General features: G+C 39.7%; 1 protein-coding gene across 2 annotated transcripts in view; it reads left to right on the top strand.

Moving 5' to 3' along the window:
* The window catches only part of tspan9a (tetraspanin 9a), a 139508-nt gene extending 125070 nt beyond the window's left edge, over positions 1-14438 (top strand). For both annotated transcript variants that reach the window (XM_037253320.1, XM_037253319.1), the window contains 4 exons: positions 8981-9082; positions 9329-9460; positions 10671-10754; positions 13121-14438. In XM_037253320.1, the coding sequence (XP_037109215.1) occupies positions 8981-9082; positions 9329-9460; positions 10671-10754; positions 13121-13192 (390 nt within the window). In that variant the 3' untranslated portion in view covers positions 13193-14438. The remainder of the gene's footprint in view (positions 1-8980; positions 9083-9328; positions 9461-10670; positions 10755-13120) is intronic.
* Positions 14439-17750: the final 3312 nt, after the last annotated feature.

Genomic DNA, 17750 nt, shown 5'->3' with positions numbered 1-17750 from the left:
CCTGCAGCTTTGATGATATTGGATTCCTCAGACTACACTTTATGCAAAAGTAGTGATCACTCAGCAACCTTCTTCCCTCTCGTGAAGCGGTCACCAACTATATTTGTCAGAGAGCCAGAATTTTACTAGACAGTCACCTTAGGGGCCAGACCTTCAAATAAAAATAAAATTATGGATTAACATTATTGTTTGATGTTTATTGTTTTTACATTTTTTTCTATTTTATTACAAAACTGAAGGCATTTTTCACCTTTAGTGTCAGTTTTTTGCTGTTTTCAGTTGCTTTAGTAAGGACCACGTGATATTTTCTCTTTGATTCCATAATTATAGAATGCAGTTGTGGGCCGGATTGGACGGTTGGGTGTGCCAGATTTGGGTCGCGGTCCGCCAGTTGATATTCACTGCTCTAATGGAATCTGGTATGCTGTATCAGGCATCCTCCGCTACAGGCTGTGATCAGAGGAATCATTAATCCACGTCTGCTACTTGATCTTCTGATCACAAGGCATTTATTAACAAGCCTGAAATATGTACGATAGCTGGCCACTTTTAAATTTGGATTGATTGATAATTGTGGCTTGTTTAGTTTTTAAAATGAGATAAAGCGATGCAATTCCCTTCAAAATCTCGGAAAGAAAGTCGGCTCTGTGGTTCATCAAATATTACTGTTCAGATTTGGACTGTAGCATTTACATTGGTAAACTGTCATCTTCCTTGTGTGGAATAGTAATCATAGTTTTAGGTGGAGACAGTGCAACATCATAGAACCAAAATGCCCATAATGTATTCATCGAAGCAGAAAAACAAAACCCTGTAAACCAAGATGAATAACCGAGAATGAACATCAAGTATTTTGTTTTTGGCTTGGAACTATTAAATGAATAAGACACAAAATGGAATCTTGAGTGTTTTGACCTTTCCATTCCCATTGTCCTTTGTCAACTAGTCAATGGACTATAATGGACTACAATTTCTTGCTGCCCTATAGGTGAAAGAAAATTAGTTATTCTTGGTTTCCTCATTCAAAAACAACTGCTCCTATTATCCTCTGATTTTTGTATCCAGGTTTTCAAATGGTGGCAATGCTCTAAACCAGCGGTCCCCAACCTTTTTTGCGCCATGGACCGGTTACATGTCAGACAATAGTTCTTATTTTGCCACGTAGAGAAGCAATTCTTTCAATTGATAAAAAAAATTGCATTTCTTAAGGTACATGTTGAATATTGCAATATTATCGATATTGCTATATTCAGTTGCTATATCACATCTCTCGTGTTTCTAAAACGATGCTGCCCTAATGTGCACATTTGACTATAAGGAATGTGTAACACGCGTGCTCTTTCTCTATGAGTCTTTTTAAAGTACAAAATACTATGAGGAAAGGAAGAAAGACTGCCTCCTCCCCAATGCAGGGATGCCTCACATCCTTAAATGCATGTTTTGACAATGGAAACACAAAGAAATTGCCCTACCAAACTGTGCTGATTAGTGGAAGAGGGGCTTATGTATGTGACTTTGCTGTATGTCATTTCCCTCTGAAGCCCAATGTTCTTCAGTTGGCTGATCAAACGCCGTACAGAATCTCTACTATAATTAAATCAGGCCCTGCAGTTAGCAAGCAGCTGACTATAGCAGATGGCCAAGCCACAAACCAGATTATTGCCATTCGTCTTTAACGCCGTGACCTCATTGTTTCTCTGTCAACTCAACATGCCAACCCAAACAGCGGTAAAGGTTTATTAGCTCACATTGTCAGAGCACAATCTGGCAAAAAGACAAGGGGAGCAGCAGAGCGTGTGCAGCAGGATGTAGGGCGGAAGGGAAAAAAAGAACGACATTGCAGGAGGGGGGAAGGTAGCAAGAGACAACAGTTGGACTCAGGAGAAATGGAAGCGAGATAATGAAGACATGAATAAAAATTAGACTAGTGGAGTAACAGAAGGAAAATGTCTGTAGTTGATACAGAAAGCGAGAATGTCATTCAGTAGAGCGCAGACCTCTGCCATGGATAAAAAGATTTGTGGTACAGGCTACTTCCTAGTTCACAAAGGATGAGATAAGACTGTACCGCTTTTGAATTTGGGGTGGGGAAGATGCTTCTATCATAACTCAAACAGCAAAAGCGACACCCACGAGTCGTTCTGTTCATTGGGTTACTGGTGAGATGGCGCGCATCCCAGTGCATTTGGCTGTAAGATGGACTACACACTTGAATGCTTGCCAGTCAATCACGATTCACATTGCGCAGATCTTTCATTGCTACAAAAAAGCAGCATCAGAGCATAACAAAAGATATGCAATACCTTTTTTGTTGGAGCCAGAACGCTGCTATGGCAGGATAATGCCATAAATATGTGCACCAACATTGAATGGATTGTCCCTGGCACAAAGTCTCACGCAAATCACTGAGTAGGTTTGAATTAGTCATCTCGTTAAATAATTAGCAAATCAGCCAACATCATTCAATATATTTTAACATTCGATAGGGGCTAATTCAAAGACGACATACAAATTGTGTGGTGAATATACACTGAACACACTGTCAAAGCAAGGAATGTTTGCCATTTATAAATCTTATTTTCTGGACTTTGAGCATGAATTTTTGGGAAGAAATTAAAAAGGGGGGGGAAAGAATCCAGCTAAGACGGTAATCTAATATCGTGCCACGTTTGCTGACTGATTATTGCATCAAACACACAACCAAGCAGCAAGCTATCAGCATATGTTCAATTCCTGGCCGTGATTTATTATTTGAAACCACGCAGTGAGCAAGGAGGGGCGTTTCTCTCATACTATTGAACATTCTGGCCTTGGGCGATTCAGGCAAGCCTTACAGCGCATCCAAGGGAATTCAATATCCTTTAATAATGTGTTGTTGGGGACCTTTGGCTTTGTTGCTCATAACCTCCAAATCATTTATTAGGCTTTTGAAACAGTTATCTCAAATCTTCTAGACAGTACACAGTGAGTGGAACCAATTTCACATGAAATTAGTACTGTAAGTGCAACCATGATGTGTACAAACGCGGGGCATGGGTGTGTGGAAATACAACAGTCATATGTTTCCTGAACCACACGCGTTGCACACATAGAGAAGGGTGTGCTGGAGAGATTTCATCATTGAATATTTTAATTGCTCAAAGCAAAGGATTAAAAGTAATATTCTCACACGAATTCCACTCCCTACTTTAAATATGCAGAACTGTTCAACCAGAGCAGCGATTGGCAATTTCAGTGAGTAGACATTCCTTCTTAGTGCCGCAGCTTAAGAGAGAATCAATACTACAGTGGCCCTCAGAAGCCCCAAATGCACAATACTCGTAATTTAGATCAGAAAAAAAAGTGTACCACGCAAAAAAAAACAATTGCTGTTCATTTTAATTTTGCAATTATGATATGAGCATTATTCCTTATTACCATGACTGGACACGTTAAAACATAATTATTGCTGCCTTCTAAGTTCTATGGCCTTGAGTAGCTTAGTCTTAGTCTTTGTATAATCAATTGTCATCAAAATATAATTTCTTTTTGGTGTGTGTGTGTGTGTGTGTGTGTGTGTGTGTGTGTGTGTGTGTGTGTGTGTGTGTGTGTGTGTGTGTGTGTGTGTGTGTGTGTGTGTGCGTGCGTGCGTGCGTGCGTGCGTGCGTGCGTGCGTGCGTGCGTGCGTGCGTGCGTGCGTGTGTGTGTGTGTGTGTGTGTGCTGGCGGGCGGGCGGGCGTGCGTGCATGCGTGTGCTCACAATTAATCCATTCATCCATCTTCCGAAATGGTTCTACTCACGAGGGTTGTGGGCGTGCTGGAGCCTTTCCCAGTAGCATTAGACAGGGTACACCCTGAACTGGTCGCCAGCCAATTGCAGCACACACTAAATTGTTACTAAATTTTAAGGTTCTAAAGGAAACGTATTAGTATCACATAGTGCAAGAGAGAAATAAAATAAAAGAGGATAATGTGAAGTCTTGGTACACCGTAAAAAGTTCCGGTACGCTAAAGGCTGGAAGTGCTGGTAGCGCTGCATACCGGCCCGCTTATAGCACCGGTTTACACACTAGCGACATATTGTTGAGCAATTTCTTGGTTTGGCCATAAGCTTCTGACCATGTTTTTATCGGTTAGCAATTTGCAGTACAGTATGCCTTTATAGCTTTACACGTGTTTGTTGATGCACCAGCCTTATCAGAGCTGTAATGATGCTCTCGTGTAAAAGAGAAAGCCAGCACAACTTGTCAATGACATTTTGTTTTACGTTTGAAACTCACGCCTCTTGAAAACAACTCTGCTTTATGAGTATACATCACGCCAGTTAGTGCCGCATACAAATCCAATTTAATAGGTTAAAATTAGGTGTTTTTATTCAGGGACTTCTATCTGTGGTTCAAGTGCACAATCTCTATTGAAATATGTAAGGCTAAAGAGAGCAGTGTGAGTAGTGAAAAACTGCTGGTGTTTGTGTCAAGGAAAAACACGTGTCAGGCAACAGATATTGGTTGATCGCCTCTTCTGAAATTGAAGTTTAATTCAGAGAGTTGAGTTTTTGTCACAAAATACAATACAATTCAATAAAACTTTATATTTCCCATTTCACAACTGCAGCTCTAACAGAGTGCTTTACATACTGTGCAACATAATGGTGCAACAAAGAGTGAAAACAGTCAATTATATTTAAAAATAGGCTTCTGCAGCAATATTGTATTCCTGAAAAGAGGAAAAAAATGGGTCATTGCACAACTAAATTCACATTTGCTCTGCAGTCATTTGTATGTCTTTCATTAGCCTTGAATCGAGATTGTGTGGTATATTTTCTTTAAGGTGGCCCTCAGGTGTGGTGCTAAAAAAGTCTTTCACACTTAAAGCCTGCACACTTATGCGTGTGTGTGCGTGTTTGCGTGCATTTGTGTGTGTTTTGTGTGCGTGGGTTGGGGTGGGGAGTAGAAGGAGCTTGCTCTCCAGTGATTGCAAGGAGTGCGTAATGAGCGAGCAGTATCGCATAAAACTGAGATTGAAAGCAGAATCAAAAACAAAGAGGCAGAGATTGAAGATAAAAATCCTCATCTCATTTTCTCATACATGGAAAATGATGTAGAGCAGGGGTGGCCAACCAGTCAGAGACCAAGAGCCACATTTTTTACTGTGTCATCGCAAAGAGCCACATCATACACATGAGCACACATGAACACCCCCCCCCCCACACACACACACACGCACACACACACACACACACACACACACACCCCTCTGCTCAGCCAAATTTATTGTGTGACATTATTATGTCACGCACCAACATGATAATGACAAATTGACTCCTACAGTACTAAAACCACAGACCAAAGACCACATTTTCAACAATGAACATTGTGTGCATTGTCTCACACAGACAAACTCTCAGTTCAACAAATTCCACAAACAAAAACGTACGTTTTTTCACTTACTATGTGTGGCGGGACAGACCATTCGTTTTAGTTTGTTGTTTTCAGGAGGCAAGATTTCAGTAACGTCACTGAGGCATATTTTAACGAACTCCACTTCATTGTATGGCTTTTTAGCCCGTGCAATGTTCCAAGCCAGTTGAAATAATGGAAGTGTGACAGTCTCTGAGTGCTTCGTAATTTTTTTGAAAAACTGTACCTATTTTTTTGCCTGACTTTTCAAAATCTCCAAACTTGTGCTTCCGAAATTCATTCCCTTTTGCAAAGTCCTTATCGATATTGGCATGAAGTGAGCTGAAGTGGCGCTGACCATTTGAAGCTTTTAAATGCGCCAATGACGTCCGACATATCAGGCAGAATGGCTTGCCATAGCGTTCAACAAAAAACAACTTTAAGCTTTTCTGGACCTAATGGGCCCCCGTAGTCACAGTCGCCATTCATTAAAAAGCCAGCAAAACCAATCGCTCTGTTTGTCCCTCCTCCTTTGCGGGATTTCACCTCACGCGCATGCGCGTTTGACCAAAATACCATATTGAACTCAAGCGAAGCAAATACGCACGAAAAATAAACACAAATGTTGATATGAACGTAAAAGAGCCGCATGAAACCAGCCAAAGAGCCGCATGCGGCTCGCGAGCCGCGGGTTGGCCACCGCTGATGTAGAGGATGTTGGAGCCTGCAGCCCGAGGAGGCCTTCAAAGAGCTTCTCTGCGTCAGCAAAGTTACAGAACCATACGAAAACATATGACCGGAAGTGAGTCTAATGTTATTTAAAATTTTAGAGTTCAAGGTAGCGGCTCGGTGACGCACTGGTTTGCACGTCCGCCTCACAGTGAGGAGGATGCAGGTCCGATTCCACCTCCGGCTTTCCCTGTGTGGAGTTTGCATATTTTCTCCGGGCACTCCGGTTTCCTCCCATAACCCAAAAACATGCCGATTGAGCACTCCAAATTGCCCCTAGATGCGAGTGCGAATGGTTGTTCACCTGTGACCCCCGTGGGGACAAGAGGTATAGAAAATGGATGGATGGAGTTCAAGGAAATCGACCTTGCATATTTAAGACAATGAATAACTCAGACCAGATCACTTTGACTTCATTTTTACCATCTCCCTCATTGCCACAACAAGTAAGATGTAATTTGGCGAGGAAGACGTTTTGTTCACAAAATTCAGAATTTTGATGCAGATTGTTCTAATATTTGCAGCGGCCGTTTGAGATTGATATAAGACTTAGTGATATTCAAACTTTGAAGAATAATTGCAGTTGCATGACGTTACGCCTCACAACCATGTGGTTACCAGGCAGTGGGAAGTGGCTGCAAACAAATACATCTGCTTAATAAATAAAATCCGACCAACTTTATGACTGTGGCAGTATTGATTCCCGTCAGAGCTTTTCAGATTCATCATGAGGCTTCTAATATTCCATCTGTTATATTTCTGGGTGCCGTCCCATCACACCAGCAAATGAAAATATTACTGTTCAGAATTGGCTGCAGTTTTTTTTTTAAAAAAAACTTTGTGCACACTAAAAATGATTAATGCTTATTTTAAATCCAGATGTCATTAGTGACTATATTCATTGGTTTGGCTTCTTCAGCCTCTGACCATGGCTTTGGCACTTGTAATGATTAGGAAATCAAAGATGCGTACTCTAGTAAAGAAAAACATTGGCACTCAAATGTGAAAACAAAAACAGGCCACGATTAGACAAAACTGTTTGCGCTCCGTGATCTAACTCACATCTCTGGTTTTGGTCAAAACACTCACTATTTTTGCTAACTGTTGATTAAAATTAAACTAGTCATCAAATAGTTGTTGACAAGGTCAATACTTTCTGACCTTATTCGTGGTCTGATGTTGGTGAGCTGAGGCATTATGCTTTAGCTTGTAAATACCTTTTTGTTGTGGTGTGATTAACAGTGCCTGAGAACATTTCCTGTGTGGTTCGGGGACTACGCGCCTTTTTTCTCTGTAATAATTACCACATATCTGAAGTGCCACACAATCTGTTGTGGCTGTTAGTGAAATCTCCCCATGGGCAAACCAAACTGCTGGAGAGCTAAACCAGACTTTTGTTTCTCATTTATACATCCAATAAGATATTAATCTCTCACAGACATGACACAACCCTGAGGACATTTTTGGAGTTCAATCACAAGGAAACAGATTAACACACTTTGCTTCAGGGTACATCAAAGCTGCATGTGGGCAAGGGCCACATAAGGTCTTCCCCTTCTCAAGTCATAACACAAAGTTGAGCCTGATTTTGTCAATTAGAAAGCTAGATAGATGAATGTATTAATTGTAATTATCCAGTAGTGATAACAAATGGTTAAATGATTTCAGATGTTTTATAATAACATACTGTAGATCGTTCCTGAGTAAGCACATGATGTTATAATGGGGATGTGATTTGACAGATATCTGTACAAAACGGATTTGTTTTGACATTGGCCTACTGCTTTATTGGATTTGTGATTTCCAGCCACGGTGCCTTGGCAGTCAGTGGTTCCATGTAAAATAATTTTGTTTATTTATTTGTTTATATGTGGGCTTTTCTTTTTCTTTTTTTTTGTATTTGCGGTGCATTGTCGACTGCCATTTCTGATATATGGATTTGAATTTCCCTTCTACCTTGTTGTCTGGTGTACTAGTTTAACCATTGGTGGAATTGCTGTTTTTCTACATAATCATAGCACATTTGGACAGTTTGTTTGTTTTTCTGTCTGTTTGTTTGAGTAATGTAGAGGTCGAAAGAGGGGTTGGATTCATTAAGATTTTTTTCTTCACACTCCTTTATTTTATTCTATTGATAAGTGATTATTTGAAATAATTCATTCATTCATACATTTATCTTCCAAACCGCTTGCACTCACAAGCTTGGCGGGCGTGCTGGAGCCCATCCCAGCAACAGGTACACGCTGAACTGGTCGCTAGCCAATCGCAGTATATGAAGTAAGCTGTGTAATTGCTTATCTTTTGCCTGAAATAAATTAACCAAAATAATGTGCAGCCACTTGCTGCTATTCATATTACATAATCAGTCATTTATATTTTTTGAAATATTTTTTCGGTGATGTTTTCTGACAATTTCCTGATGTGAAATGGGTATTGGCCTATTGTTTTATTGTTGTGACTATTCCAGAATCATCCAGAATAATCAAAGTACTAGCCGGAGAAAATAATTACTCCTATCCATTGTCTCAACTCAGTCCAACCTCCACAACTGTTATTCTCTTTGATTGTCAAAAGAATCTTTTGAATCATTATAACTTCAGACACAAGTACATGAATTCATCACATTTGTTTCCAACCAGTAGCGATTTCTGCTCAATGACACACCAAAAACATTTCTGATTTTGGATGGTATCGTATTAAACATGCTTGAACTATCTGACATCAACTCGCACAATGGTTCATGTTTTTTGGCAGCTCTCTCCAGGTTTCAATTTCTCAATGTATTTCCCTGGTGTTGTTCAGTGATCACACCACAGGGATGCTGTTCTATTCTAAGCCATTGTAACCATGGCTGATATCTCTCCCATCTGCAGGTGAGTGAGAATGCTAAACAAGATCTGAAGGATGGCTTGGCTCTATACAACTCTGAAAACAACATTGGCCTGAGAAATGCCTGGAACATCATTCAGGCAGAGGTATGCGGCCCTCGCAGTTTCAACAAATGCGCTATGCATTAGCAGAACTACTTCTAAGATAATTTTGATAATGTGTTGCATGGCGTCTAGCCTTAGTATTAATGCAACATTGAATTTCACGGCTGTCTGTCTGAGTACATTCCATTACGGTGTAATAGAATGAAGTCACGTCAAAGTTAAGTTTCAAGAATCTGACCATCTGCCTGTCTGACTGCATTTGCATTATGTTTTGTGTGGGCTCCACAGTGGAAGTGCTGCGGCGTTATAGCTTACACCGACTGGCATGAGGCCCTGCAAGAGAAAGTCGTTCCAGACCGCTGCTGCCAGGAGCATTACCAGAACTGTGGGCGTAACTCCACCAACATGTTCTGGAATCGGGTAAGCGCTTGATAATGTATTTAAAGTATGGGGCATATGTCTTTCTTAATTGAGTTTTGAATAATGATATATGTACGTATAGTCCAAACCTAACTTGTTTGAACATTTAAACTGCACTGAACTTAATCATTTTTTTTCTTATTATTTTGTGACGTTTTGATTGTATGAGCAATAATAAAACAATAAAATAAATAGTTTAAATCATTGGCTATTTGGGGCTGGGTTGGGTGGGGGGCTTTTGTCCAATGCTCCAAACTACAGATTTTTATAATCTTAAGAAAAAAAGTTCAACCTAAACTATTCACCTTGTTCGCGCAGGAAAATGAAATTGTACTCGACACTTCTGATGCATTTTCACTCTTTGTATGTACAACTTCACCTTACAGTGCACCATATGAGTAAGTTTTTTTTTTTTTTAGCAGGCAGTATATTCCACTATTCATTTTCTGAAACAAATTCAAACAAAAAAGATTGCTGTTATTACAATACAATGTATGCTTGATATTCTGATACGGGGCTGAGCTCCCCTATGGATAGATTCTCGACGTGCCCGATTTATACAGTACATACAACTCTAATCGGAAGTCCATCTGGTCCTTATTTTCTTTAACAACCTACTGTGTCTAATCAGTGGAAATAGAACTACTATTAACTTTTATTTGTATTGCTTTACAGATTTTTTCGATTATGTGGCAACAGTCATTTTGTTTAAAGCTGTGCAAAAGTCTTCTTCCCAATTTCCTCCTATTACAAGACTAATCGCTGTGTAATGTGGGTAGTCCAGTCCAAAGAAGGGAATTACACATTTGCCAAACTGAGAATAAGTAGACACTGAGCTGGCCCACTGGGGTGGCGCAGCTCTAAATTCCTGAAATCCTGCCCCAAGAAAATGGCCACACTGCATTGTCATGTCCAACTGCTGCCACAGAAAGGGATAACCACTTTGCGGCTGAAAACAACATCCCCTCATTATTAGTAGACCTCCAAATGAACCCGAATGCACATTTTACATCTCAGGAACGTTGCAAGTTTAATACCTGCGTCTGTTTTTCACCTCTAAGTCTTAATATAAAATTCATAATTCACATATTTTCCACCTCACATACGAGGTCGGTATTTTCTCATCCTTTGTATAATTCACACAGCTTTCAGGAATATATATTGTGGGTGCCTGGTTGATATTTTTTCACTTTTATGTTCTTCCATATAGGGCTGCTTTGAGAAAGTAGAGGAATGGCTTGATGACAACAAGCACATGCTGGGAACCATAGGCATGGTCATCTTGGTAGTGCAGGTAGGAGGTGTATTAATGTGTTTTTTTTTTTCGGGTGCTGTATTTGTCTGCCTACGTTGTGACATGTCTGCATCAATTGCCCTTCAATCCATTGCGCCCCCATGTACTGCCGGGTGAGTTATAGGGTTTGTCCTGAGTGGGCGTCCAGGGCAGCCATATCTTATAAAACACTGACGCCTTTATTTTTTTTCCTCCACACTGCTCCTGTCTGAGAGACTCAAAGCACAGTGGCTTTGCTCCAAGCAGACAGTGAGAATCAATCAGAAAACAAACAAAGTGGATACTAAAAAAAGCTCTGGTGTGCATGTTAAAGACGCTACGAACATATGCATATGATAAAAATGCATCCAGGAGACTGGATAGTTGGAGTTGGTTGAACAAATTTACTTAGCAACCAGTAAACTGACTGATGTCCTTACGGTACAATTGTGCAAACAACAATCAAGTAAAAACCTTTATCTTTTGTGTTTTTGAAAAGGTTCCCTTTCCTTACGTACAACAACCGCCACTGATAAAGATGCTAAGAGCCTCAAATTATAAACAATGTCATTACTCAAATACTCTTGGACTTTCCCGGAGATCCTGTTTTCAGAGAATGCAAGTTTTGCACTTCAATAGGTCGCCAAAGCTAATGAGAAAGAATTAGTCAACTTTTAGCACTCTAGATAGTACGTAAGTCGGCTACCAGGAATGGTCAGTGATCTAAAGACTCAATAATAAAGCACAGCCTGTGCTAGGTTGTTCACTTTGCAAAGTTTTATAAAGTACATCACAAGTCTCCTACATTTCATGATACGCATTTAATAGAACAATAAGTCTTGGAAGTTCTTCCTTAGTGGTTCCTAAATCTCTACAGTTTTCAGCGTTCTGCTTCATTGATAGATAAGTACCTGTCATACTCAATCTGCCAAAATCGTTTGTATCAGAGCTGCACTGGTCAGCTATGAAGAGACTTTTTTATCAGCTAGATGTTTACTGACAAAAGCTTTTGACAACAACTTAGCCCAGTGGTATTTTCTTCAAAATATGGTAACTTTTTCTAAACAACTCTAATCATCAGTATAGAAGTGCAAACAAAATGTTACCTTGGGAGAGAAACTGACAGATACGACTTTAACTTTGAGTAAATACAGAAAAAATACAGAAAAATAAAGAGAAGGCACTGAAGAAAAATTGAGTCACGGTGGCTCAAGGTTCAGGTTTAATGTACTATATTGTACATTGGAGCTATCTGCTTTATTAAAAACTGGTTTTATGTTTAATATAGAAAATAATACATTGAGTAATGCAAAATATACATGTTCCATTTCATTCCTGTCATAGATCCTATCACGTGAGCTCAAAACAATGGTGCAAATTAATAAAGTACAACTATTTCCTTACCGTACTGAAGTGGATTTCTCAGGTTATCTGTACATGTTTGTACTTTTTGTCCACTCTTTACTTGACTTTTTTTGTAACCTCCACAGCGAATGGCCCGATGTGAAAAGGTAGAGGTAAATAGTAAAGCCAAATTTGGTTGATTTAATGATTGGCATCTTGGGAAAACAATAAACAGCTGCAAGAAAAATGAATTTGAACTCTAGAACATTAAAGATAACACGAGCGATTTGGGAACTAAGCCATTCCCATTCCGCAGCTTTGTTTAAGAGATTTGCATCATGTTGTTGGTGACAAGATCAAATGTGTGTTCAAAGAAGAGGAAACATATTGTAAGTCGAGATTTTCGTTTGTTTTTCCCTTTGGCCCAAGTTATCAAAATGGTTATCAACTGATTTTTATTCTTTTTGCTGCACTTTTTAGGTGGTACATCAATATTTCTTACACCAGTATCGGTACTTCTACTCAAGTAAAAAGTTTTAGTACTATCAGGTACTCTTGCTGGAGCTAAATATACTTGGTGTAAAATGACCGATATAAAAATGCACTTTATTCAGCGGTCTTTCATCGACAGGGTGTCATTTTCCATAGTGGTTGAAATATTATTCATTTTTACTTCACGGTGAGGTGTACTAAGATGTGCTCGGTGTTTTAGTAGATAAAGGTGTTAGGATGAGCCTTGCGACTGTCTTTGATGTACAAATAGGACACGTAATGGCAACTTGAAAGAGACTCTACCCTGCCTACTAAGGCATCTCCATTTACTTTTGTGACTTAATGCTTGTGCCCACCATTTCCTCTCAGAATCTTTACCTTTCATTTTAGTAGGCGTGTGAATGAAAACGTGCTGGTGTTTCACAGTGGGAGTTTTACATCAAAAAGCATACGTGCCATAGAAAAAAAAAAAACTAATGGCCCTTATGTGCTCAGGTATATCACACACAAACCTGTTTTGACATATTGTGTCCTTCTCTTTTTGTCCACAGCTTCTGGGCATGGCATTCTCCATGACGCTCTTTCATCACATCCACAGAACAGGGAAGAAGTACGATGCCTAGCCTCAGGAGAAGAGGCCTGTCAATGCCTGAAGGGATGGAACTCTGATTAAATGTACCCCCCTCCTCCCGCACCACTGCTGCCACTACTTTACAACCATCCTTTGACTCTGTTCCTAGACTCTGTGTGCAGATTCCATGTGTCGCCGCTCTGGGCTCTCTCCTTTCGCCATTCATTTTTGCCAAAGAGTAACACAACTGGAAGAGGAGAAGGGATAAATAATTTGGCATTGAAGAGAATCCTGTTGGTTGTCACTCCTCCTTTTAAAAAAAAAAAAAAAAAAAATTCTTTGTTTGCCTGGAATAACAATTTGCTGGAGAGAACCACACACAGACACCAAGACAGTTAAGACTTTTGCTAACACTTTCCCATTCATTGGGGAAAAGAACATAGAACTCCACCCTACCTATGTATTTCTTGTGGAGTATGTATTTGTCTTTCCTTTAGGCTTAAAAAATCATCCCCCATTTTCATTGTATATGAAAAAAAAGTCCAAAACGGCATGCTAGTTTTTTACATCACCGACTTACCTTCAAAGCCGCTATCACTTTTTTTTTTTCCAAAAACCTTTGATATGTGCGTGATGCCCCTTTGGAATGTAAGTAACCTACAATGTAGTGTGTGTTGCATTTGATGTGAGCAGCATAGACATGTCAGGATGGTGTTTATTATGATCCAAGGGTCATATATTTTCCCTTTGACTAGCATTTTGGGTAAAGTGAATGGGATTGAAGGAATTTATTAAAGGGAGAGAAATTATTTCGAAATAAATTCCGCTTTATTCTTTGGATAACGGTACAAATCCACCTGGGTAACAACACACAGTGTGCTGCCACAACACAATTCCCACAGAGACAATATAAGTTGTGTAAAATGGTTGTTTATTAAAGCTCCACCAGGACTGTCAAGAAAAGCATCCCGAGTGATGGAATTCCCCCTTTGAGTGTACAAACTAAATTGTGGTCTATGCTTGTGTTTTATCACATTGTTCCACACGGCAAAGGTTAGAAAAATAAGGGCGTAAAAACACAGAATCATGGGCACTAGAGGCAAAAACAGTATTCATTCTGATATCATAAATTGTGTTAGTGGGAGCAGCGAAAGGTTTCTTCTTTCATAATCCTCCGTCACATATTTGTCCTCCCCTCATCAGTCTCTGGAGTCTGGGGGTAAACTCTTCCCCTTTATCTTTGAATTACAAAGGAGCATTGGGGTGCAAAATAAATTTTAACTCCACGAGAAAAAAAACACTGCAGTGCTCTTATAACTGGTTTTTTTTTCCCCAGAAACAAGCTGTAGTATAGCATCGTAATGTTGTGTGAGTGGATGTCAAAATCCCTAAATGATTCCAGCAGCCACTGCTATATTTTCATCACATAATACAATTTAAGAACCGTTATAAACAAACCCACCAAAAGAGTGAAGGTCCTCCCACATCTCCCATACCTAAATGAGTCCCTACTTTCAGATAGCATCCCAGATGATGTTCCCACTCAGGTCACGCCGCTGTATTTTTGTCACCACTCCTATTCCCGTGCCTTGTGCTTCCTGGCCACCAGAGAACTGGATGATGGGGCGGGTAGGTCGATCAAAGCTGAGACATATAGCTATGGCAACATGCCTTAAAGGAAACATCTATTTGGGACTCTTTATCGCATGTACCCAAGAAGCATGAGAATCAATCTGCCACCTTAAATACTGAAAATACTTGGGTTGGTTCTCTATGTCTGGTGCGGTGACTTCAAGGGAAATGGCCTCAGGTGGGAGGCACATGAAACATCATTCCATCAGTACAGCTCACTTTATTTCAGTTTGGTATGGAACCCCACCCACATTTCCATTGTCAAACAGCAAGTAAGCAATCACCCATTGAGGAGCCAGTTGCAGTGAACCTACAGCAACACATTTACGGGGGAGATGTAAACGGCACTAATTTGAGGGCTGGCATTTATTATTGTGCGTGTGTTCAAACATGGGCAGACATCTTAAATAATAAATGGTAGTTACATTTTTTTCCCTCAAGATGACACATACTGCATAATTTCTACTCTTTAGAGATGGAGAGTTTAGCTATAGCAGCATCTAAAGATTTTCTTAAGACTCCCTAATCAAATCCCTGAGTTTATGTTTCCCATTTTGTATTGGTTTGAATAGCCAGCAGAGAAAATTGTGGGTGTTTTTGTTTACTTAAGATGGATGTTCTTAATCTTACTTATCCACCTTTGCTATGATATTTTGTTACCAATTTCTTACTAAGTTGTTCTTAGCCAAGTACAACTCCTATTGACACTCAGTAGCTCAATATACTGTACATCAATCAGCAAAATTTGTCTTTGCTTGTGTCATTCTGCAGTTCCAATATGTTATTGGATTTAAAATACAAACCTAGCTATTATTTTTACTGTTGAACATTTTATTGTACAGTGTTGAAATGTTACCTCCCACACATTTCAACCGAGTTTAGTACAACTCCCTGTTGTATGATGTCCTTAATCACGTTGAGAGGCCATTTTCTCAAGGACATGCATGTTTGAAACTAATTAGGAATGAATTACATGCAAATGTATTTTATTTGACAAATGTACAAACTTGGTCCTTATCAGAACAATATTGAACCACGTTTTATATTAGTTGAATAATTCGGTTATAATTCGGAACAGTGCGGTTGGACCATTCATAAATTGAAATTTAATTAAGAACAGTTTGTACAGATGGTCCCCCCCGCCAACACACACGCACACGCACACACATGCTCTTTGTCATTATTTGAATAATTTGGTAGAATAAATTAGTACAGTGCAGGTGCACTGCTATCAATCCATTTCATTGGATTGAGAGCTATTACTTGGATCAAAAGTTATGACATTTTGAATTCAAGAATCATTTTATTGGACGAATTGACGCTGGTTTCCTTGTTCTTTTGTATTTATTTTTATTTTATTTTTGCAAGGGGGACTATGTTCAAATATCATCCCAGTCGTAGCATTTCTTTGCTGGTGCTGGTAGAAAAGAAATTGCAATGTTGTTCCAAGTGCTTCTTTGGACCTCTGACACAAGACGGCTGGTATAACTTCGATCTTGATTCCACGCTAAGTAACACTTAGCCGAAGTCTGGATTTTTACAGTTTAATGTTGCATCGTTTTTTGTCATATTGGAAGTTGACTTTAAGACGGAACATATCAGACGTATAGATGCATCCTTCCTTTTTTCCCCCAATCATCTTATATATGTACAGGATATGACCTTTGTTTTTGAGGTACAGATTTTTTTTCCCCAAAGAGAAAGGCCAGATGACAGGAAGCAAAAGAATTACACTTGCATGGAGTGACCCTGTTGGCACTCATTCACTCTGTGGTCCATATGCTCCAACGCGACTGGTCGTGTCCATGGGGTGGAACATGACAGCTGCTGATGTACAGTGCAGGCAAGAGTGGGCACGGCTCTTCCACTTGCGCAAACTCTCGGCGCATCCCTTATTTACAGCTGCACTTTGCAGATGAGGAACACTATACACAGCAGGAAGACCAAACCCTGGAGAGGAAACAGCTGTGACAGTTCAGGCAGTCACAAGATGTTGAATTCATATTACAGTGATGCCAACTTTCCATTTTCTATACAGGCTCATCTTTGTGGGTGAGCTGGAGCCTATCTTGCTGACTTGTGGTGAGATATACCTTGGGTTGACCTCCAGCAGGTTGAAGGGCAGACTATCATCCAGTCTCCCATTCACACCTATGGATAGTCTTCAATGATCCTGTTTCTAGCAAAAATAAAAGGCACTGAGTGTCACACATTTGATACATGACCGCAAAACTCTCAAATACTGGAAATCAGAAATGCTCATCTCCGCATGAACTACGTCTCAACCCTTCATATCGTCATGGCTTTGTAGATGTCAATACAAGGATGAACAAAAGATGTTTAGTACTGTTATTTTTGTACATTGGCTTTTGCTGTTTGAGTATTTGTTTCTTTAGTGTGTTTATCTTGTTGTCGCCCCCCCCCCCCCCCCAACAACACACACAAACAGACACACAACGAAGAAGATCCGCTGTGAGACCATGACATCATTAAGTTTGCTAAATGACTCAGCAAACACTCTGTTTGTCTCTACAAGGTATAAAAATGTTGCTTGGTCTTAACACAGCTACAAGCACTAAAGGCAATTAAGTATGAGTTGATAGCGGTGGAAATGTGTCATGAAGCACTCCTTGAATGCCAAAAAGGGTTTTCAGTACTTCACACTTGTCATCTTACTCCTTCTTAATAAGATCTGGTTTAATTGAATTTGAATGAGACGGAATGATCAATTTCTGCATTTTAAGCGTGATAGCGTGTGAAGCCCTGTTATGAACAATTCATTCATTCATTAAATCAGCTTTTTACATTAGCCCTACTAGTAAATATGATTGCCAACTCTGAAGTGGATGTGAGGAAGCCACAGTACTTTTTCTTTTGCTTCCATTTTAAAAATAAAATTTCTATTAAGATACTGGAAAACTCACTCAAGCCATATATGCACACAAGCATTTCATCGCAGTTGTATCGCCAATCCACAC

The sequence above is a fragment of the Syngnathus acus genome, chromosome 6 (assembly GCF_901709675.1).
Source record: "Syngnathus acus chromosome 6, fSynAcu1.2, whole genome shotgun sequence".
NCBI classification, from domain to species: Eukaryota; Metazoa; Chordata; class Actinopteri; order Syngnathiformes; family Syngnathidae; genus Syngnathus; species Syngnathus acus.
This window is presented reverse-complemented; position numbering and strand designations above follow the sequence as displayed.